At 40.4% G+C, this 23,908-nt stretch overlaps 1 protein-coding gene across 2 annotated transcripts; it reads left to right on the forward strand.

The window, feature by feature from the left end:
• The first annotated feature begins 1,106 nt into the window (after window positions 1-1,106).
• On the forward strand, window positions 1,107-18,109 carry GOLGA5 (golgin A5). 2 transcript variants are annotated; one of them, XM_066188697.1, is made up of 13 exons: window positions 1,107-1,216; window positions 1,812-2,427; window positions 4,819-5,040; window positions 6,048-6,267; window positions 6,819-6,942; window positions 7,756-7,959; window positions 9,081-9,251; window positions 9,793-9,921; window positions 11,815-11,913; window positions 13,491-13,716; window positions 14,820-14,925; window positions 15,861-15,924; window positions 16,734-18,109. In XM_066188697.1, exons 2-13 carry the CDS (start codon window positions 1,863-1,865, stop codon window positions 16,812-16,814), a joined length of 2,211 nt encoding a protein of 736 aa, XP_066044794.1. In that variant the 5' UTR covers window positions 1,107-1,216; window positions 1,812-1,862; the 3' UTR covers window positions 16,815-18,109. The 2 variants fall into 2 exon arrangements, with proteins under 2 accessions (XP_066044794.1, XP_066044793.1); XM_066188696.1 differs by lacking the exon at window positions 1,107-1,216 and adding an exon at window positions 1,245-1,389.
• Window positions 18,110-23,908: the final 5,799 nt, after the last annotated feature.

Genomic DNA, 23,908 nt, shown 5'->3' on the forward strand with positions numbered 1-23,908 from the left:
ATGAAAATTGATAATTCATATCTGTAGACAAACATTTTGAAGCCTTTGACCTACACAGGAACTCTACATAATCTTTCCAAACATTTTATGTTCCCCATTGGAAGAGGATTACCATGATAAGATGTAAGGAAACTTCTGTAAACCAGGTAACAACATTCAGACAACTTGATAACAGCACACCGGTGAATTTAACCAGAGAGTACTTGCAAGGTGTGATCTGACAAGATAACTAGAGCTCTGGGGAAATATGAATGTTGGTCACCACCCGTGCATTCAGCATTATAACCAGGAGGACAACAGGTCTTCAACAGAGAGGATCTGAAGTGGCAGGAGGTGTAAGTGTTGTCTTCATTCTCATTCTTGCTGATACTTCAGGCATGAGTAGAAACTCTGTGAAGCAAGTATGGTGGTTAACTGTGATCCATTGGTATAGAAGGTTGAGGAAACAAAGGGGATGAGAGGATGAACAACAGCAAAACTTAACCTTATGTAATGCCTTAAGCGTATCTTAAGTGTAGCTTATGTACACTTTAACAGCTATCCTTGCTAAGAATAAGCATTTAAAGAAGAGAGTTAACAGCCATAAATCTTGAAATGGTTGAAGTACTGCGGGTTGCAGACACCGGGTCACAGATGACAGGGAAGGACGTCACATTGAGAAGTACGCGGCACCTGGGAATGTGGATTTACTGGTGGATTTAGCAGTGCTGGGATAACAGCTGGGCGCACTGATCTTTGAGATCTTTTCCAGCACAGATAATTCTGTGATCCTGCGGCATTGGCAGTTCCTCTCAAGTCTCACCATAAGACGACCGAGAGCACCGCCGGGGGGCGAGCGCGCCCGGCGGGGGGGCGGAGCCTGAGCGGTCTGGGGGCGGAGCCTGAGCGGTCCGGGGGCGGGGGCTGAGCGGTCCGGGGGCGGGGCCTGAGCGGTCCGGGGGGCAGGGCCTGAGCGGTCCGGGGGCGGAGCCTGAGCGGTCCGGGGGGCAGGGCCTGAGCGGTCCGGGGGCGGGGCCTGAGCGGTCCGGGGGGCGGGGCCTGAGCGGTCCGGGGGCGGGGCGGCGCCCCCTGCGCCTGTGCGCGGCGGCCCCGGAAAGGCGGCCACGTCTGCCGGAAGCGATGGCGCTGAGTCGCCCGGGCCGGCCCGCCGCCCCGCGCTGACCGCCGGCCCCTCACGGCGGCCCTGGGGCCGGGGCGTCCCCCGTGCTTGCAGGAGGTGAGGCCGGGCCGTGCTGAGGCTCCCGCCGCTCCTGAGTGGGGCCGGGCCTGGGGAGGGCGGCGGACAGGCGGTGCTGGGGTGGGGGGCAGCGGCCGCTCTGAACGTCGCCTTCCCGGGAGCCGGGGTAGAGGCACACGCCGCCGCTGTGGTGTCGCAGGCCCGTGGTGCAGGTGAGGGCACCCACCTGTCCGCCGTGTTGGTGTCACGGGAGAGACAGCGGGCTGCAGAGTGTGTGAGGGAGAAGATCTGCCTGAGCCAGGTTGGGAATTTGCAGGCCAAATGTCTAAGGCATAGTTGTTTTCTCTTTGTGATACTCTGTAGCGGCTGATCGTACCAGAAACCGATGTAGTGATCCGTTTTTAATAACCTTGATTTAAAAAGTTTTGTCTGTTTTCCTCAGAAACTGATTTGGTGTATTTCCATTAGCTACCGAAACAGCAAAATAACAAATGACTAGAAGAAAAATATTATAATAAAGTATTATAATAAAATAATCACGGCACTAATAGCTTAACACTACAGTTGTTTAGGTAAACAGTACATCCTGCCTTAGCAGCAGCAATCTGATTTGTAATCCTTCTGTCTTTCACAGTATATGGTCCTGAAATTTTAGTTGTGCAGAGTTCGTCAGCAGACACTCATCATGTCTTGGCTTGCTGATCTCGCTGGAAAGGCAGAGGATCTACTCAACAGAGTTGATCAAGGAGCTGCATCAGCTCTGAGCAAAAAAGACACATCAAGCAGTGCAGTTTATGATAATAAAAACTTGGACTCTGCCGATGAATATTCTGAAGTGCGCCAGCATACTGGAGAACTGAAATACCAGACATCATCCAAAGCAGCCTACATCTCCTCAGCAGCTGAAAATATTAAACACCAAAAGGCCACAATCCTGGCAGGAACAGCAAATGTTAAAACAGCACGTAGGACATCCTCAGAGGCAGCTTCTCCAGTAGAAAACGCTTCCGCACCCAGAGCTGCCTCACATTTTGTGAGAAGAAAAAAGTCAGAACCTGATGACGAGTTGCTGTTTGATTTTCTCAACAGTTCGGAGAAAGAACCTAATGGAAGGATAGATTCTAAAAGGGAGAAGAGCAAGGCACCTGTTCTTCAGAGTCACTCTCGGACTTCAAGCATTAGTTCTGTGTCTGCCAGTACGCAGAGTGCCAAAACTACTGAAGAGAATTCCATCAGGAGCCAAGGCAATGGTAGTTAAATAGTATTGAACCTAGAGATATTTAAAAGCCAAGTATGTCTAGGGTGAGGCTAGGTAATGCATGAAACTCCATGTCACTCCATGAAACATGTAGTGGTGGTAGTATGTCAAGTGGGTGAGGTACAGCAGGGCCTTTGACGTTTTTCCCTCCCTGGGATAATACTAGATACCGTGCTAATTTGTCAAACTGTGTCATTTTGTGCTCTGGATCTCCCTAGTTGCTACTGCTCACCCTGACCTCTCTGAGCTGTGGTCTAACCTTGTGTCAGCCCCATATGTCCCCTGTAGAAGCACAGGTGCTGCTGCTTTTGTTTGGTCACTCGGGCCCTCAGCTGTTGTTGCCACGTGGGAGGGGGAGTGACTTTCACCCAGGGAGTGATGGTGTTGGCTACTGCCCAGTGCAGCACATGGGGTGAGGTGTTCCTTGTTCCACCGTGCAGGAGGAGTCAGCTGGCAAAATTGCTTGTCCTGCAGGAAGCTGGATGTGGACAGGCTGGTGTAGAGCTACAGGCATGAGAGAGCCAAGAGAGATAAAGCCTCTGGGTTTGCCAGTAGGAGTTCATGACTTCAGTCTGAATCCAGAGGCCTGAATAAGCCTCGAGGGCAGACAGTCAAAAGCTGGGGCTGGGCTCGTCAGTCACACAAAAGAGCATGTGGCTGGGAAGGGTCAGGAACTTGTGTTCTCTACCAGACTGTCCAGTCTACTCCATCCTTGGAGCTGTGCTACTTTGCTGCTAGTTATTTTAGAAAATTGAAGCAAGTGGTTCTGTTATTAGTAGTGTAGTTAGAATACTTTATTATTTGTTTAGTACTTTGAGCATGTAAAGTATTGTAAATGCCAGTTTTTTACTTACTACATTAAGTATGCTGAAAAGCTTTAGACATAAAAAGGGATAATTTCCAAATGTGAATATTTTTCTATTTCTGAGTCCATGACTTTTTAGTATGGTTTACTACTAGTAATAAATAATACAGATATGTTAGACCTGGCTCTATGGCCTTGCTGATTGGTGCTTAAGAAACGTTTGTTCTGCTCAGTGTGGCTTGTTGAATTTTCTTCTGAGGATTTTTGAGCTGAGTTTGCATCGTGGAGCTGCTAAATAAGAAAGACTGCAGTTACAATACAGGATTTGCACATGCTGTTTTCTGAAGTCGATTGTACAGATATATCTGTGTCATTTAAATATTCAGCACAGAATCTGTTGAAGTAACTTATGATACATTAGCTATAGACAAAACCAATTAACATTATACTTTGTACATTGCCATGGTTATAATTAATCTGTGCAATAAATGGTTCACTTATTGCTTCATTAGCTTAATTAATCTACTGAGTTTTTCAGATAAAGAAATGAGCCTAAATTATTTCGTAAGTTGGAAACTGTAAATAAATCAAAGGAAAGATAATGACACTTCTTAGGATTGCCTTAATTGGAAAAGGGCTTGAGAAAATGTGGAAGAAATCTTCCTGTCACTGCTGCTACTTGGTGGGTGTGGTGTTGCTCAGAATTAATGGTGTGGCCCCATTCCCTGGGCTTGGGTTGTTAGGGGCTGCTGCAGTGGAAAGAAGAAAGGTGAAGCAGATTGCTTAGTGATCACAAGGGCAAGTAAATAATGTTTGAACAATTGCACTGCAGTCTTGCTTAGAATTAGTTGCAGTCTGGCCCCAGGGATTTTCAGCAGTTACTCCCCTGAGACATTCTAAATTCAGCAGTAATATGTTTGGATTGCCTGCTTGTTTGTTCACTGCTTGCTATGTCATTTTATCTTAACATTGCTGCAAAGCTTCCAACTATCTGCATGGTGGAATCAAGACTCTTACAGCTTTCACAGCATTAATCAAAGATACTGTGTGTATGCATGATGGGAAAAGGCTGTTGGTTCCTCCTTCCCTCCAGGGGACTGTTGTTCAGAATATCACTAGGAGTTCTTTTATTGTTCTCTCTTTTAAAATAAAATTGGCACTTGCAGAATCTGAATGGAAACCCAGAATGATTTTGTTCTAAAAATTTGTGCAGTTGGTTGCTATGTATGTCTAGTGTTTTCTGTTATTCTTCAGCTTTTGAAAACTTCTCTGAACAGCAAAGTCATCAATAGTGTTAATATTTTGAAATCCTAAAGCTGCCATTTATGTAATAAGAAATTTTATAACTACTATGTCTTGTCTTGCAGTGTTAACAAAAACACTGCATGATGCATGTAAATAGTCCTGTTTTGTGCAATCCCTTGGGAGAAGGAGCTCCATATTCCATTTCAGCATAAACTATTTTTATTTATTATCACTGTTGTTCCTTAACCATTGTTGCAGGACATGAAACTACTGTTTATAGAAAGGCAGTTTACAAATACATGCATTTGTTCTAAGCTGCATCTCTCTGTGCAGAAACTCCAGACAGTTCAGACTCTGGCCTGGGAGCACAAGGGAATGGCCTGAAGGATTCATCGCTGAGTGCAGTGACCAGCCCCAGCCTTTCAGCTAATGATGATTCCAAATCACATGAGCTGTCCAACCTTCGCCTGGAGAACCAGCTGCTGCGAAATGAAGTTCAGTCTTTAAATCAAGAAGTGGCTTCATTGATACAGAGGTCCAAAGAAACACAAGAAGGTACTTCAGCTATAACATTAGTAAAATGCCACTGATTGAGGAAACAATGCTCTGTGTATTTATAATAAAAACTCTCCAGGTATGTTTGCATGTATGACTTCCCATGTAATGAGATGGGAGAAAATAAAAGGCTTCTTCAACTACAAAGATAAAACAAATGTTGATTAAAACGATGTGTTCAAGTTAGTTACAAAGCTTACATCTTAGTAAAACGCTGGCAGAAAATACCATGTTTAAAATACTTTCCTTGCATTTTAATGGCTTTTGGAAAATACTTATTTTTAAATGAACAAATTCCTTTGAATACTTCAGACTGACTACTTTCTGCCTGTAGTACACTATAGTCTCTGATGCCTAGAAGCTGACAGCAAAAATATAAAACTAGTATTTTTAATATGGTATCACTGGCTTTTTCATAGCCAAGTGAAGTGGCAAATGTAAAAAATGTGAGTACAGATGAGACAATAAAACAGAGAGCAAACTGCTACTGTTAGGCATAAAATCAGGGTATCACATTTTTTTACAGGAACTGCATAAACCAGATAACTTTTAATATCCAGTGAAATCTAATGTGTGATGTTAGATTAAAAACAGAAGCTTCTAAGTGTTCAGGCATTAGTCAGGACTGGTGTATTTTTCTATTGTTTTTTATGTGACAATAAACTCAAACTAGAATTAAACTAGATGCTTTATGCAAACATTTCTCTTGGCACAGGGGTATTTGACAGTAGGCCATAGCAGGGGGTGGGATGGGTGAAATCTGTCATCTGCAGTGTGACTCAGAAGGAAATGCCTATTTTGAGATCACCTCCAAAATTTTCTGGGTTGTGCTTTGACAGCCAGTCTGGCATTTGTTACTTCCCAGTAGCTCATAAATTTTCAGTTTTACTTCAACTTGGTTGTATTTAATTTTTTTCTTTAAGAAATGAGATAGGTGCATCCTGACTGCTTACAAGACCTTGCAATATCTACTTTTGTAAACTTCAAAGAAACTGCTTATTTTGTAGAGCTGAACAAATCCCGGGAGAAGGTGGAGAAGTGGAATGCTGACCATTCAAAGAGTGACAGGGTGGTTAGAGAGCTTCAGGCTCGAGTGGATGATCTGACAGAAGCTGTTGGTGCCAAAGACTCACAGCTAGCTGTGCTGAAAGTACGGCTGCAAGAAGCTGATCAGCTCTTAAGTGCTCGGACAGAAGCTTTGGAAGCACTGCAGAGTGAAAAGTCACGGTACTTCGTAATTTCATACTTTGGAATTCTGCAAATAGTAGTAAGTTTGAAAGAATCGAGGTAGATGATTTAGTGTCTTCAAAAATAAAAATTAATAAACTAATGAGGAAAGATTTGAAATACAAGGATTAAAGTTTGCATTAAAACTGCTCTATCGTAGTTGGCAGTGGGAACGGGACAAATGAGTATTAAATAGGGCATCTGTTGGTATCTGATCATTGAAATCCATTTTGTGTAAAGTATTTATGTTTGTGTCAGAGGTGTGAAGCTAAAGGTCCCAAGACTTTTTTTTTCCCCTTGAAAAATGGACTTGCTTATCCACAAATATAAAGATTCTTCTGAACTTATCTCACTGCTAGGATGTGGATATTCCAGAATATAGGCCAGGGAGAAGTGTGAGTCATTAATTCCAGGCCTCACACCTGTTGTCTGTATGTAGTAATCCACTGGGCAAATTTTCAAAGCTGGTCTGGAAGCCAGGAGGTTATATTTCTACATGAAAAATCACACTAGCTTGCTTCTTTTCCAATTAATGTGTGTCTCTGTTTCAGGATAATACAAGACCACAGTGAAGGAAGTAGTTTACAAAATCAAGCCCTTCAAACTCTTCAGGAGAGGCTGCGTGATGCAGACTCTGCACTCAAGCGAGAACAAGAGAGTTACAAACAAATGCAGGTTAGCCATGAAGAGTAAGGAAGACTTTAAGACTGCTTTTGAGATTAGATCCATAAGGTTCCATGTGCTCTCTCCTCCCTTTGACTTCAGTTCCTGTTCAGGGTACTAATTGCTTGGAAGGATGCACTGTCTGCTGCACTAAATTCCCTTGAGATGCTAATTTATTTCTTACGTTATTTTGAGTAAAAGTTTTTGAGGATTAATGTTTGCAATTTTTATTGGTTTTTTTTCATGTTAACTTTAATGTTAATACATGTTTTAAAAGTATATCAGTAATCAGTTTGATTTTCCATGGTGTGTTATTACACAACATATTGTTACACAATTTTACTGTGAGATCTTAAGATGAAGGATCAGTTCTGTGGTAAAGATGTGAGTACATTATTGATAGAGAATGTTTTCTACACTTAATTTGGCCTTTTTTATATGTAGTAGCATCTCTGAAAATCTTTATCAGTGTCTGTTTTGGGTTTTTTTACAGTACTTCAAAATATGTCATACTACAATTGATAATATTTTTTGAGGGGCAAGCTTGCTTTTAATTTGCTAAATAAATGTGAATAATAGGAAGATTGTTATTCCCTCACTATTTGTGGTGAGGGAAAAAAAAAGCATATTCTTACTCGGATTATTTGCCACTTGCTTAAGCAAGCAGAGTTTCTTTCCACATAGCAATAGTGTGTCTTTAGGTTGGAGATGGTAGGTAGGAAGTGATGTGCTCCGTGTAGCTACTTTTAAACTTTCTTTTTTCCTTCCTAGGTTAAAGTTGAGACTGTGTTTAAACACAAAGTATTGTTTCTTTATTGCTAATAGAATGAGTTTGCTGCTCGTCTGAGTAAAGTGGAAGCTGAACGTCAGAGCCTGGCAGAAGGGATAACTGCAGCAGAGAGAAAGTATTTAGATGAAAAGAGGCGAGCTGATGAGCTTCAGCAGCAGGTCAAAGTAACTAAGAGCCACCTGGAATCTGCAAAACAGGAACTGACAGACTATAAACAGAAAGCTACTCGCATTCTCCAAGTAAGCATTGTTGTGAAGAAGTACTGTGTGATTTGTATGCTTTAACTGTTTTAAGGTGTTTTGCTTCAAATAATCTAACTTGTGGTATTTTTTTTTTTTTTAACGTGACCTGTAATGTGTTCTGGGGCATGTCTTTAATGTTACATATATAGAGCAGGTACCAGTCTGCTTTTTGTAAACTTAAGTTTATAGATGAAGTTATGGAATTGAAATGATAGTTCAGGTCCTGAACCTGAAAAAAATCCAGGTGAACTGTTGTGTTTATTGTGCATCATTTGTCAGTGTGTTCCTCATCCAGGAGTATAGATAGTTAAGTAGATGAAACCTACAATTTATTCCATATCCAGTATTCTTGATTCAAGAATATTGCTCTGTTCTGCTTGAGGCTGAAGCATAGCATAGAATGGATATTTAACATGTAACCAGAGAATATTTTTCCATGTCCTGAAAGGTGGCTTGTGATTAATGTTAAATGAATAGTGGCAAAATCAGGTATTTTGTGCCGACTTCAGTACTATATAAATGGTCAAAGATACTATGTCCAGATGTGGTTGGTTTGAGTCTTGTTTATAAATGTTAGCAAGATGTTGAAGATAGAGATCTCTTTTTAGAATAGTTAATTTAGTAAAGTGTTCAAGGACAGGTTTTAAATCATCTTGGTAAGTATGAAAAGCCTAAAATCACAAGTCGATGTCGAGGTAAGACTAGGCTGACTCTGAATAAAATGGTTTATTCTCTTTCCTGGAAGAGTTGTTGCTGTATTTGATTCTTGATTTTGTTGGCAGGAGAAAAAATAGGTCAGGTTTGTCTGTATTGTCTGTTGGTGTGCATCTTGTCTGTTTGATTACTGAGAGGGCTGAAATTGTTTTCCATGACAAGTTTAACATCCCAGACACCTGTAAAGAACAAAACTTGTACTCTTTCACAGATAACACAGGCTTTCAGTAAAACTGGTCTTATGGCGTACAGGAAGTCAGAAAAATTATCAATATGCAAGCGTTTTCATTTTCAAATGTCTAGGGTCATTACTGGATAAAGAACAGAGAAACCAGTCATTATAGCATATTCTAGTTGAGCACTTCTCCAGTACTGCTAGAAATAATGTATTGACTTTTTTTCAGTCTAAAGAAAAGTTGATAAACAGCTTAAAAGAAGGCTCTGGTATTGAAGGCCTGGACAGCAATGCAGCAAGCACGGTGGAACTGGAGGAGCTGAGACATGAGCGAGACACTCAGAGAGAAGAAATACAAAAACTAATGGGGCAAATACAACAGATGAGAACAGAGCTGCAGGTAGCTGTGCCCATGTACACCTGTATTTGCAGTTAGCTGCGACAGAGGACTGTTCTCTTGTATACTGTGCGTCAGTTGTTTCTAGTATTTATTACCCTACTTCTCTCTGCCCTCACTACTGTGTACTCCTTTTGAGGGAACCATTTCTTTCCTAACAATCACAGTGATTTCTCTAGCCATCACCTATATTATTTCTTGCAAAGAGCTACTAATCCTTGAAGCACTGTAATCCAAGTCATCTGCTAGTATAATGGGCTCAATGCAACAGCTGCATGCAAAGCCCATTTCACACAGTTTTAGCCTGTGGACAGTAGAAAGGAAGAAGTAGAGGCTTTTTGTGTTCACAAAATGCATTTATTTTATTACTGTGTTACTAAAAATATTCTTTATAAAATGACCAAATGTAATTTATCCAATTCACCCACACCTTCCTTTTCCTTTGAAGAAATATTGCATGTATTACTTCTTTTGCTGTTACCTGTGACTGATTTGCAGTAACGTCTGAATGTTAGTGAAATTGTTATGTTTGTGTTCATTTCAGGATATGGAGACACAGCAGGTAAGCGAAGCTGAGTCAGTGAGAGAGCAGCTTCAAGACCTACAGGAGCAGATATCAGCACATAAAATGGCCAAGCAAGAGGCAGAAGCTGAACTAGAACGGCAAAAACAGGTAAGGAATTCTTGAAACCTCGATCTGTTTTTAGGCCCCATATGGTGCCATCAGCAAAGCATTTGGCTTAATAAGAAAATATTTGGATACTTGGGCAGTGTTTGATTAAATTTTTGTCTAGTACTACAAATCCCCAAAAGCTTGGTAAATGTCACTAGGTCAAGGAGATGGTCAAGGTCGGGGCCTTCTGGATACAGCTGATGAACAGAGATCCTGCTGAATAAAAGGACCCTAAAGGGAATGCACAGAATTGTTCAGGATCTTGAATTTTATTCAGCAGGGAAACAATCAAATAACAGGGATATAGTAACGTGTAACATTTTTATATCAAAAAACCCTAATACTGAAAGTGGCTACTGTGAAACTTCCTGTGCTCAATTAATACCTAAGTTGTAGCTTGTAAAACAATGTCATTGTAGTATCAATTTAGAGGTAATTCATTTAGTCTATTTGTTACTCCTAGTTTTGAATCTAATTGTCATTACTTCTAAACTGCTCTAGTAGAAAAGTTGCTAATAAAATTATGTTAATGAATTCTGTCAGACTGTGTCATCTGTTTGAAAAAAAATTCTGCCTTGATTTAAGCAGTTTTGTGCTTTAAAGAGAGCAGGGATAAAAGGCAAACACGTATTTCATGTGAATAAACTTACTATGCAGTAGGACTTGGACAAATACCATGCACCCTGTTAAAAATTTTCCTTGTAAGAAAAAGCTCATGTAAAGAAAATTAATAACAAAGAAAGCATGAGTCCCCAGTATCTGCTAGGAACAATTTATCTTACAGGATTATCTATCCTTTCCAAAATTACATTTTAATGGGGTGCTCGCAGCTTGAACTGATTAAAAGGCAAAAGTCGAGGTCTGCTCTTGATGGGTAGCTGATGTTTATTATTTCAAAGCAGATGGTAGATTGTATTTTGTTACTCCTGCCCTTCTGAGGAATATGCTTGAAGTCAATAGAAAGAGTGAGGTGAATTTAAAAAAGCATCAGTTACTGCAGAAACTGAAATCTTCCTTTTGATGACACCCATTTATGTGTGCTTTTAACATAATTGCTTGTGTTGATACTTAATGTAATTATGGTTAGTTCTATCTGGGAGCTGCTTTAACTATTGTCATAAGGTTTCTGAGACTGAAGATGGAAAATAAGTAGAGGTGTTATTTTTTTGTGCATCTGATGGTTCAAAGGAAGAGCAAGATTATCTGTTTTCTGTAGCAGCTGACAGCTGAAGTGATAGTGATTTGAAGATTGTCTTAATTTAAAACATAAGCTTGGCAGGTCTGTAAGTGGGAGCTAAAATAGCCACTAAATCATGGGAGTAACAAAATTTACAGTTAGATTTACTCTTCAGTAATTTTTTTTAAATAATATTCCTTGTCCTTTCACATCTGTTATGTTAATTTATGCTAAACTTTAGAGGAAGATGTCATACAGAATTATAGATAGCTGTGCCAAGGGTTTTCAAACATTTTTAAGGAATGATATTTTGAATTAATGAGTTTGTTTTAGGAATACAGATACCCCCTAAGTATTTTGTAATTGTTAGTTTTAAGATTGCACTACAACAAATAGTGAAAGTGTAAGGAAGATAAAATTGTGGTCCCAAATTGTGTGACTCCTAGGAAACTAGTCTGGATTGATATTTATATTAGGGCAGCCTCCACAAAAGAATTTAATTGGCCTTGTAGGTTGTGTCTTGATACTCAGCTCTCTGTATCCCCATACCCTCCATCCTAGCAAGACATGTAACTGGGATAATATTTCAGTTTGTATTTGATTGCAGCATATTGCTTTCTTGTGTTCTGTTGTGCAACTCTAGATAACTAGAGTTTGTCTTTGAAAATACATATGTGTATAAAGTCTTCTATGTGTAATTGTGATAAATTTTATAGGAACTCCATTATACTGAAGAAGAATTGTATCGAACAAAGAATACTTTGCAAAGCAGAATAAAAGACAGAGAGGAAGAAATTCAGAAGCTCAGAAATCAGGTGTGTATAGAAAATAATTTTATCACTTTCAGTTATGAAAACAGTGATAGGAACTACTCATTTGACTAAACTATCCTGAAAAATCCTGTAAGCATTCTACCAGTGGTATGCAGTGTACTTGTTTTCAATAAAGAGTAGAGTTTTGAGAGGAAGGAATACAAGAAGGGAACCATGTAAATAGCCTGTTTTATACTTGTATGCACTTTTATATAAATGGGGAGAAAAATCAACCGCTGTCCCAACCAGACCTGGTGGGGAGTGTTGGATCAGCCTTCTTCTCTTTGCAAACTAAAAAAACTCATTTTAGTTTGATTAGGTCATTATGAATTCTGCCAAGATCTTTGTAACTGTTCAAAGAACCTAAATTACATCCTGCAGACTCAGTGATCCATCTGGTCAACTGTTCTATCTTGGCCAGTGGCAGTAGGGGCCAGCATGTGAGCCTGGCCACTTTCTTCACTCCTGTGTACGTGCTCAACATCAGCAGTTGAATTAGGATTAGTGTTTAAGTCTTTACTAAGCTCTACTGCTGTGTTGATGGACCTGTTTCCCTTTTATCAGTCTAATTACCCTTTTGGAACCTCCTCATACTTGTAAGCCCCCACAGTCTCCTTGGGCAGCATGGAGGCATGGGCCTTGTTCTGTTAAGTTAGTGAGAAGTAAGTTGTTTGTGGAGAAATTGTTAGTCTGGAGTCAGGTGTGGTGAGCTGAGCAGTTTCAATGTCAGGATTTGGAAATGGTTGTGATGTGATACAGATTTCTTGAGCATATTGGCAGATGAATTTTCAGGACTACCTACACCTGCCTGGTTGCAGGCACTTAATTGTACTTTGGATATCTGTAATTACTGACGATTCTGGTTTTTTGGTAATGAAGCTGCGTCTTTGTGGAATATGATGCCACAAAGCGGCTGAAGTCCACGACTAGTGAATAGATGAGCTATTGCACCTCTGGCAGATCTGGTGATGCCCATTTGCTTGAAATATTTTCTGCAAATAGAATGACTTCATCCGCATCAAATGCATGATCCATTTGCTGGCCTTGCAGTTTCTATTTGCTAGTACATTCCTGTTTTCTGCCTTGGTGCTCCTCAGTTCCTTTGCAACATGTCCTGCATTTTCATCATTTCATTCATGTTTTCCTGTAAAATGGCATTGGATTCTCCCCTTTTGTACTGAGTTTTTCCTTCCTTGCTTGAAAACATTTTTACATTCTCAGTAAGTTGAAAGTATTGAAGCCAGGCTGGATTAGCTTGCTATTGATTGCTGTTTAAACTTGTCTCTCAATGATGTTGTGATCAAATTTAGGCTTATACAGAAACTACTGTATGATTATAGGTGGAAAACAGAAAGATACATTTTAACATAGAGTTTCTTGTGTAAAGTAAACAGTTAACAACTGTTGAAATTGTTTCCTCTATTGCACTCACCCCTGATAGTTTTGATAGCATTATCCTATAGAAATTCTGCAGTGGAGTCACTTGGTTCTTGAAGGGCTAGGTTATTACAGAGCTTTGTAATGTGTCAGTTGGTCAGAGTTTGGATTTAGAATGATTTTTTTTCTTTGCTTTATTTTAGCTCACAAACAAGACTCTAAGCAGTAGTAGTCAGACAGAATTAGAAAACCGGCTTCATCAGCTGACAGAAACACTAATTCAGAAGCAAACCATGTTAGAGAGCCTGAGCACAGAGAAAAACTCCCTTGTGTACCAACTGGAACGGCTCGAGCAGCAGCTGAAGGCTATCCAAGGCACAAGTGCCAATGGACCTTCCATTAACATGGCAGGCATTGATGGTGCTGAAGGTAAATAGGAAATGCAATACTTAAGATCGTTGTCTTTACTGCAGTCTAGGCATTTTTGTCTCCTAGTGCCTTTCCCTGAAAGTCTGAGTTTGTAAGGAAAAATAAGTGCTGAAAATAGACTGCTTATTCTAGGGACCTTCTCTACAGAAGCCAGTATCATAAAAAAGAGTTCACTAGAAGCTCCTTTTGTAAGCAAGTGACTAATGTAAATTTAATAAAACAAATTTAGTCTTTAATTCTCAATACTATGGCACTATTGGAACAGTTCTGTCACAGGTGCAAATAAACTTGTATTTTGGGGTTTAAACTGAATATTAGAAACAGGATTTAAGTATTTGCTTGCCAAAAGGATTTGGGAGGAGAATAAGAATGGAATACTTCCTTTTGAGAACTGATCTGGTTGAAATTAATTTCTTCCTTGCTTTCTGTTTTTCTTGAAAAGCAGCTTAAAATTTGATGGTTTTGATGAGGTTGGTTTGTCAGTCCTGTATCTCTGGGACATCCTCAGCAGGTGATCCAGGGTGTTGAGATGTTACTTTTCACAGTCAAAGTTTGTCATTTTGTATATATGTTAAGTAACTTTAACAACAAGGAACAATCACCAAGAGTTGTGAAATAACAGTCCAGACTTTTTCTCTGCTTATCAAAGCAGCTGTTTGTAAGTATCTTCAGAAAGCTGAAGTTTTGTTGCACAAAAGTAACATTATCAAATCTCTTTCTAAAAATAAAATTGATACATAGTAAAAATGTAAATAAAGCAAAAAATTGTTAAATGTACAAGTTAGTGTCAGAAAAGCTAATCAGTTTCACTGTATGAGAGTAAAAGAAATTTGAGAAATTGTGCCAGTATGAAGCCCATCATTTTATACACCTAATAATAGTTATTGTGACGTGATGGAATTGAATATCAAGAAATCCATTCAGTAAACTAATGCATTTTAAAAATACACTAAGTCGAAGAAAAGTTTGACTTAATTGTAAGTTTATCAAGGATTGATGACACTACAATCATACTGATCACTATTTTTATATTATTTTTATATATATTTGTTATATTTAGGCAACAACTTGTCTCGTTTTTTGCACTTTTTCCCATCAAACAGGTGCTCGTCTGCGCAGTGTCCCTGTCCTGTTCAGTGACACGGATACCAGCGTGGCAGGAATGTACGGCAGAGTCCGCAAAGCTGCCAGCACTATAGATCAGTTTAGGTGAGAGTGTCCTGAGGGAATACAAATAACAAATCGGAATTGTCATCCTGTTAGAGTTTTCAGGTGACACACTTTGATGTGTATTATTCCCTTTTATGAAGGGAAAAGTTTAAAATAATGCTGCTAAAGTATGGTATAAAATACTAAGTATTGACCCACTTCACTTGTGCTTTTTTGTGAAATTAGTTTCCATTTATTAATGTGCTTTTGAAAATTATTGTCAATTATTGTCAATTATTTAAACAAAGCTCTTACAGATTTTGTTGCACGAGGTTCCCAAAATTATGAAAAATCTAAGTTTGTTACCATCTTCTACATTTTTTACTTTCAGAAGTTTTGACTGTGTCTGTGATAAACACTGTAAGAGTGTATTAGTGGAAGAGTATCATCTGTACTCTCTCAGTCCTGATGAAGACAAGATTTTGTCTTCTAAGCCAGTGCAGCTGTTTACCTTGGAAGATAATCTGAGGAATTAGTAAATAAAAATCATTCAGGATCCAGCAATAAATTTGCTTTGATCCCTTTCTGAGAATTTAAGTGAATTTACAGTATTCACAGCAAAGGTCTGCTACAAAACTTGAAACAAATACCAACAGAAAAAAAAATTTGGTAATACTTCTTAGTTCTTTAAAAGCAAGATACCTTGATAGAAAGTCCTTTGTGCTTCCATGGTACTTGAATTTCATTGTGAAAGGATTTCTGTGATTGGGAAAAAATTAGGAGGATACGTTTTATGGTGTGAATTTTCTCACCCCACTTAATGTTTTGAGTTCATGAAGTAAAATTCAAGACAACAAAGCCTTGTGTGTATTTGGAAAATTCAGGAGAGAAACAAAGCCATGATGTTTGAGTTTGTGGTGACTGGGATGAGAGGAACAGGAATTTATTGCTCAGTGTTGAACTGTGTGTTTTGTTTTCTCTTGCTACCTGTGTAGCATCAGGCTGGGAATCTTTCTGAGGCGATACCCCATAGCAAGAGTCTTTGTAATCATTTACATGGTGAGTCTACTTTCTTGAATATAGCCAGTTAATATGCCAGCATGTCGTAAATGGCAAGATTGATGTTCAAAAGGCTATAATTTACAAGTCAGTATGGGTTTTTGGAAAGTGATCCAAATAATATTTATACAGCAGCATTTTTAAATCATGTTCCTTGGGAGTTTTCAGTTTTCCCCACTGAAGAGTATAGCAGTCTTAAAGACACTTATGTATCTACCATTTAAAGGCCCGTGAAAGTAGATTTCTAGTAGTAAAATATGGAATAACAGTGACCAGTTGCCAAGGTTAACCTGCCATGCCTGCATGCACTGCATTTAGGAAAATAACATTTTTTAGAGTTTTTTTAACATTTGACACTTCACTTCGGGTTTGGGGTTTTTTTTTTTCAGTGGCTAGTGATTGCTCTTCTCTAGTAGCTGAAAAAGTAGCAAGACAAGTTCTTCTTGGTAGACTTAAATAGTAGAAAATTGCTCGTCCACATCGAGCAAAACTGTCAGGCTGGCAATTGCTAGAAGTGAAATGCCTCCCTTATCCACTGGAGGGCAGGTGCCTGTTGGCTGCAGAGGCCTGTGGAAAGGCAGGCTTTGTAAAAAACGCTGAAGACTTCTGCTGCCTAAGCTACAGTCTGAAGGGGAACTTGATGGTGGTTGTATAGGAGCTGGGCACTCAGTGGCAGTGTTAACCCTTTTCAGCTCAAACCTTGAGCATGACTACTATAACTTGAATTTTTAAAAATATTTTTAGCAGCTGTTTACTGCTGCTGTGGGTGGTGATTGTCAGTGTTAAATTTATTTCTTTTCTTTTCCCAGGCATTGCTTCATCTCTGGGTTATGATTGTTCTCCTTACCTACAGCCCAGAAATGCATCATGACGGTCCCAGTGGCAGGTAGACTGAGACAGGACCAGATGCTGTGCTAATGTAATGTGGACTGGCAATGCCTTTGAAGGATCAGTCCTGAAACATCAGCAGACTTTTCCTCATGGTGTTTCGGAAGGATGAAAATCATCATGCCTGATTTATCACTACCTTTCAAATACGTGTATAATACTATGTAGCTTTTTCAATTTAGCTAAAAGAGCATCACTTACCTGGAGAAATGAAGCTGTTAAGCTAAGCTCTGATTAGCCTTTACATTTTATCTAGACCCTCTCATGGTTGGAGTGAAAGATAAGGCTCGTTCTGCAGAGAAATGCAAGGATTTCTGAAATTGCAGATATATCTGGTACAAATTCTTTTAGGTCATCCTGGATGTGGTCTATGGTCAGGTAACAAACTGTATTTAGCATTTTAAATAAAATTCTTTCTGGTTTCTTTCAGTCTGCTTTTGCACTTCTGTTTTAAACTTTGTACATAATAGGCTTTTCCTTGACATTAACTGGAAAAAGGACAATGGATTGGTGCAATATATTTTTGTAAATAAGTTTAAGAATAAAATATTATGCATTCTTCTTAGCTTTGTACTTCTAGTGCAATAGATGTATCTTTCCTACCAGCTGAATAGTGGGGCTGCCTATTGAAAGGCTGGTATTTTAGCTTTATTAGAGAAAGATGGGTTTTGAGAAGGAAGATTTAAACTGTTGAGAAGTAATGGTGTTTCTTTTTGCACTTGAAATTTGTATATTTTAACTGCATTTTCTTATACCTCTCATTAATACATGTCTTAATTAGATCTTATTGAAACATTTATTTTCTAAAGCTTTGGGTACTTAATTAAAACTATTTCTATATGAAATCTATCAAAACATTAAAAATTTCTGATGTCTAAACACTCAGCAAATATACTAATAACCAAACCTCATTAAATATTTATAGTAAAACCCAAAATACCAAACCTACTGTAGGAGTTCTGGATTATGGCATTCTGTAATTATGAATTATCAATAGACAATCACACAAGGTCACTTTCTTTCCTGAAGAAATTTCTCGTTTTTTTGTGTGGTGCTCTCAGCTGGGTAATGAAAAGATGACTGCAAGCAATTTGTCACTCTTGCTCTTAAGGATGTGGTTCAGTTTTCATGTGGCTTGAACACACAGCATTAGGTCCTGTGAGTGAAGTCTCTCACACTGGCTCCTATGGAAATGTTACAGTGGACAAATGACTGTATTGCTGCTCTGATTCAGATCTTGCAGAGAAAACTGAAGTATTTGGATAAATTGAGTAATAAAAGAGAGCATTTATTCTAAGTTGTGTCTGCCCTTTATCACATTTGTTGTATTTTGCCTAATTCCTGTTGCCTGTTTTTTCAATTCTGGTGCTAAAGCCACTTCTGAACCCCAAGGGGAGCTGATTGGTATGGAAGGAGATCAAGTAAATGACCTTGGAACACTCATTTTCTACATATGTGCATTTTTTTTTATTTAAACACTTCCAAAACACTGAATCTTTGGATATTTCAATATATTGTGATATTTTGGGGGGAGCACTGGTAGTGGTATAAATGCCTTTCGGCTTTATATCCATTCTTACATCCTTTTCTCTTTTGGTTGCTTGGGGATTTTTGTGTGTTTGGGGGTTTTTTTGTTTTGTTTTTGGTTCGGTTTTTTTGGTGGTTGGTTGGTTGGTTTGTAGGGTTGTTTGGTTTGGTTTTGGTGGGGCTTGGTGGTTTTTTGTTTGGGTTTTTTTGGGGGGGGTTTTGGTGGGTTTTTTTGTTTAGACAACAACTCTGGAATGCACAGATACTTTCTTTTTGGTGAAACTTACTGAAGTTACAAAACCCTTCATCATAGATTAGTATTCTTTTCTTCAGTATTCCAGACTTTCTGGTAGAAGTTTCACAAGGGTAAGCACTAGAAGATTTCTGCTAACTTCTGCCTATTGGGCTGAGCTCTTGTATTCCAGTATCAGTTTGGGCTTTTGTAGTGGTGACTCTGTGATGAGGATGAGTTTAAAGTCTGATGCTGGGCACTTGAATGTCATCAGCCCTGTGTTCTGGACTGTGCTAAAGTTTCATAGCTAGACAAGAAGTAACTACTCCATAAAGCTTTTGTTCAAACACGCTGAAATTTCTGTCCCACAGTTCATTGCCTGCACCGATACAATGCAAGAATGTGCAAGACCATGTGCTGGAATCTCTCTGAAGATGAATGTCCCGTTTTGAGTTGAAGGCTAAGATGTGCTTCCTGCCTCCCATCTCTGGTGTTGGTCCACAGTGTTACCTGTGTAGATTTGTGAAGTGAGCCACAGCTACAGGTCAAATGTGACATAAGGACACCATTCTGACAAGCAGGTCTTCATGGTGGTGCCTTTCTGTTGGGAGGTTGCCTCGCTGAACAAATGGCTTTGCAGTGAACAAGACTCTGCTGGCCTCTCTCCTAAGTGGTGGGAAGATATCCCAAGTGCCAAGTCTCTTCTTGAGGGACTATCAAACTACTGGGCAGTTAAACTACTCCCACTTCAGAGACCAGAATAGCACTTTAGGGGTTTGAAAATATTTTGCAAATGCTGATTCTCTCTATACTCGTTCTGTAGCCTAGCACCAGAAATAAATGGTTGTCATAACTCACAGAAAACAGGAATGTCGTTTCCCAGCTGCTGTATCTCACTGCCTTGAGAGCACAACGGGCTATTTTGTGATTGGAAAGTCCGGTCTTCCTTGCTTCCTTTCTCCCTCCCTCCTTGAAACTGCTCCAGGTACCAAGCATACAGTTTGACTGAGTGAAATTGATGAAAAATGAGGAACAGGGTTGATAGGGAGCCCCGCATTTGTTTGCCCCATCCCCATTTGTGCCCAGTTTCCGGGCTGTGGTCAGAAGGACAGAGTGCCTTGTGCCGCCTTTTGGGAGGAGATGAGAGGAGCTGTTCCCTCCAGGCTGGCTGGCAGCGGTGCAGGGAAAGCGGCTGGCAACTGACTGAGGGGAGGGCGGGAGATGCTCAGGTGCAGGAGGCTGCAAAGGCAGGCGGGGGTGGGTAACCAGAGCAAAACTACTCTTTCCCCGATACTCTGCAGCCTAGGAAAGGCCTGTTTGTTTCAGACTCTGCTCATCTCGGTACTTGTTCAATTAGGCAGATGTACTTGGAGACAGATCTGGGTTTCTGCGAAAGAGGGCTTTGTGTGCATCCTCACAAGCCCTCATGAAACATCAAACTCTTCTTTGCTGCCTGGATTTGCTGATACCTGATCTGTGCTTTATTTGCTGTGCCAGGTCAGCCACATGTATACTAAGACCCTGTGCAAAGGAAGTGACTTTATTGCTTGATTGCAGATAACATTAACAAGGGGCAAATCAGAAGTGGACGGTAATTAATCTGCTAATTTCTCATTAACATAGATGAGAGACATATTGCTTCACCAGAGAGAATGGCTTTTTTTGCTGACTGACTGCAGCCTGATTATAAAATGTGTTGCTAGATATTTAGCTCTGAAACTGGAAGAATAGTACAAAGAATTCATCAGAATTTCATGTGCTTTCATTTGTATGTTATCTTCCTGCCCTACAGCTTGAGTTTGAAAGCCTTGACTTGGAAACAGGCAGACAGATGTCAGCAAACCAGAAATTGTGACAGATGAATAGCAGCTCCCAAAATTATCTGCATTATTCTAACAGGCATCCATGTGCATGCACTCATATAAATAATCCTCTTAGATACAGTTTCCTCTCAGAAATACACTCACTAATTTAATCTCTATTCTAAGGTACTCAGTACTGGGCTGGTGGCAAAACTGGATCCCACCGCTGCATTCCACAAATAGTGGAATGATCTTTTGAGTTCTCCCTATGTAATGTTGCCTCCTGGCAATACTGTTTGAATTAAATGCTGTTCATCAAGGAGTTACTGCAACCTGTTTGGAGAAAGTATCTGATGCTCCAGGCAGCTCAAGGAGCTGGAGGGATTATGAACCATAGACTGGATCCTAGGCATAAGTGAATCAAAATAGGCAAAAAGATTGGGCTGGTAACACAGAGATACTTTTTCAAATTGGAGGGAAAAAAACCAAAATTGCTGATTTATGATTACAAATGTTTGCTAGTAATGTGGTTAAAAGTCTGACAGGTCAAATACCATGTAAGAGACTTCTTCTGAGAGAGTAAAAGAATAAAAGAGAAGCAATAGCCTTTTTGTGCCATTAGTTAGGCCTTTTTAGTCAAGAATCAGGAACATAGATGAGTGTTTTGTCTAGAATTGACCTTTCCTATGCTGAATTTTACTTTTTTTCCAGGCAGATGTCACATGTGCAGGTGTTTATGTTTGCATGTTCTGTTCATATCAGGCAAATAACAAGAAAAGTATTTTGAGTCCACATTCTTTGAGGAGAAACTGGTGGAGAAAACAAATAAGCAAGAGTCTGAGCTCTGTAGCAGCAAAGGGATGGGCTCCAGATGTTCTGCAAAATCAGGCATATGTGTTTGGTAAAGGTCTGTGATAAGAAATGGATGTTCTTATTTGCTGAAGTTAGCAAAGCAGAAATAAATCAACTGCAGCAAAATGACTGATAGGGTACAGGGAAGATCTGAGCTGAGTGGAATGGGATAGAGTAAATGTTGGTTTTTTCCCACAGAAAAGGAGTCTGTTTTGGCATTCATAGTAAAAAGAAACATTATCAAAGACAGCACTTTCTACAGTTTAGTGCTAATATACTTGATGTGTTTTCTCAATAGCTTATTAAAAAAAAATCACCTTAAGACTAGTGTCTTGCAGCAACCTGGAATAGATGTAGTCTGCATGTGCAAATTGAAGAAATAATTGTCCTAAATTGCTCTATTAAAAAAAAAAATAAGGTGCTTGTTGAAAACATTTGTGTTAATATCTTTAGTGACAAGAAAACACGGTTCACAATTAGTGTTTAATTTGTAGTTAGAAAACACATTCTGCTGAATGAGAAATGGGAATGCCATTTTTCTGCCCAAACAGGTGGTTAGCTGCTCAACAAAGTCCCTGCCCATGAATGTCCCATCTCCCCTGCAGCCTTCCAATTTCTCTCCTGCTGCAACAACTGGGGAGGCTGCACAGCTGCAGCAGATGAAACAAAGAGCAGAAATTGGTATTTCCCCAGTGGTTCATGCTGATGTTCCAAGCTTCCCTGTACAATAAAGCTAGTTTAGCTTGAATTGCCTGTCAGTGTCTGCCAAGTGGATATGCAGATCGAGACTTTTCCAAGTGGGATCTCCTAAAAACACATTTATGTACCTGAAGGTAAGAGTCTGTATTTTGTTTTGCAAAGCCTTGATTCTTCTGGGCCCTATTATCCTAGTGAACCATGACTTTGACCTCTGTGGGACACTGAGCTGGCCACAAAATGTTGACGCACAAACTTTGGTAGCCTTTCCTCCCCAAAAGTAGCACATGGTGTGCCTTTGCAGAGTCATGTGTGCCTCCTTCTTCAGGGGTGGTGGAAGGCACGGTGGGCTGCAGCTCCATGGTCCTGGCCCCCATGGAACCTGCTTTTCCCAGGTTGCTGCCTGTACCCTGCAAGGAACCCCCATCTGCAGTCACGGAAAGGGAACATCTGCCTTGTGCCAGGCAATAGGATATCAAGGACCAGGATACGCCTGGTTCATCCGTGATGTGTGTGGCCATAACACCTCACCTTGGCTGGGGTTTCTCACTGCATATGGCATTTTTGCAGGAGAGCAATAGGGGAAGTTGTCCAAAATTCTGCTTCAGAGCCGACACAGAAGCAGGGTTGCCTGTGGAGATGGTGGGAGTGATGCTGCCTCTGCCACCAAGCCAGACACAGCTGGGAACTGTTTACAGGCCAAAAATCCTGTGTCTGCCTGTGGGGATCAGGGAGGGAGGAAAGGTCGTCTGAGGACTGGGGGCATGGCTTTGCAGCCAGAACAGATCTTTCCAGGGGCATAAAGCAGAGTGGTGTGATCACCTGTATCAGCTATCCATGACTATTTATCATTAACCCAAGGTTATTGAAAGCATTGGTTTGAACTACCTGCACCTGCTGCTTCCCAAGGGTTCACACAGATATAAATTATGCAACAAAAGACTTTAATAAAAGTGAGCAATACAGCTGCTGCTTTGTAGGGGCTGGGTCCTCCTACCTCGGGCCGTGCTCCCTGCCAGCCACGAGGCCCATCACAGCCACCTCCAGGCAAGTGTAGCCCTGCCCTGGCTCTGCCCACCTCCAGCAGGGTGGAGGCAGTGGGATGAGATGGGGCACGCACTCAGACACATTTACCTCGTCAATTCTTACAGCTCATACTGTATTTTTTACTATTATTTTTACCTGGAACACTATGTGTTTTAGGGGGAGAAGATGTTGAACTAAATACCGCTCAGGTTGTTTCCAAAGGACCTTAGCATGTGATGTTGAAATACAGTTCTAGGAATCATTTTCCTAGGATAAAACTTATACCCAGAGCTGAATGTGAGGAGGAGGCTGAAAAAACCTAGGCTGTGACACAAAGGAAGTTTCTGGGAGGGTCAGGAACAGCTCTCAATAGCACTGTGTTCCAGCAATTCTAAGTTTCTTTGCCTCAATTTCCACTTGGATAACTCAGGTAGTTTCAGGAAGCTGTGCTTTCTCTGACCTCTGGAATTTCGATAAAAGTCTTACCATTTTCCTCATTTTACTCACAAGTTACCTTGCCTTTAGCTGCAGGGCCCCACAGCTTTACCACGGCCACAAGGCCCCTACTCCAACCTCCTCCCTTATGACAGGAAGACACAATGCTCCATTTTGCCTTGATGATGGCTTCAGGTCAGCAGCAGTGTGGTATATTTTCCTTCCTGGACTCTGTGAAGAAAAGCAAGGAGGATGCTGTTTGCAGCATCCCTGTTGACCTGTGGAAACTGAGTTTCCATCCACCTCAGCTCTGGAAAGAGGAAACCCCTCAGCCATCACAGCAGCCAAACCAACACCAAGGACCTGGTCTAACCTTGAGACCTAGTGACCTCAAGTATGGGAGCTGTTGAAGCCCAAGGTGCTTCTAAGCAAAAGCTTCCTCTGCATGTCCTCCCTCAGGAAGGCTGCTCTTTACTTAGCCGTTCAGATATTTCAAGGCACCTTCCGAGTGCCTAAATGGGAATTC

Source organism: Chamaea fasciata, unplaced genomic scaffold (genome assembly GCF_029207755.1).
Source record: "Chamaea fasciata isolate MVZ Bird 193981 ecotype frontalis unplaced genomic scaffold, bChaFas1.0.hap1 SCAF_7, whole genome shotgun sequence".
Lineage (NCBI taxonomy): Eukaryota > Metazoa > Chordata > Aves > Passeriformes > Sylviidae > Chamaea > Chamaea fasciata.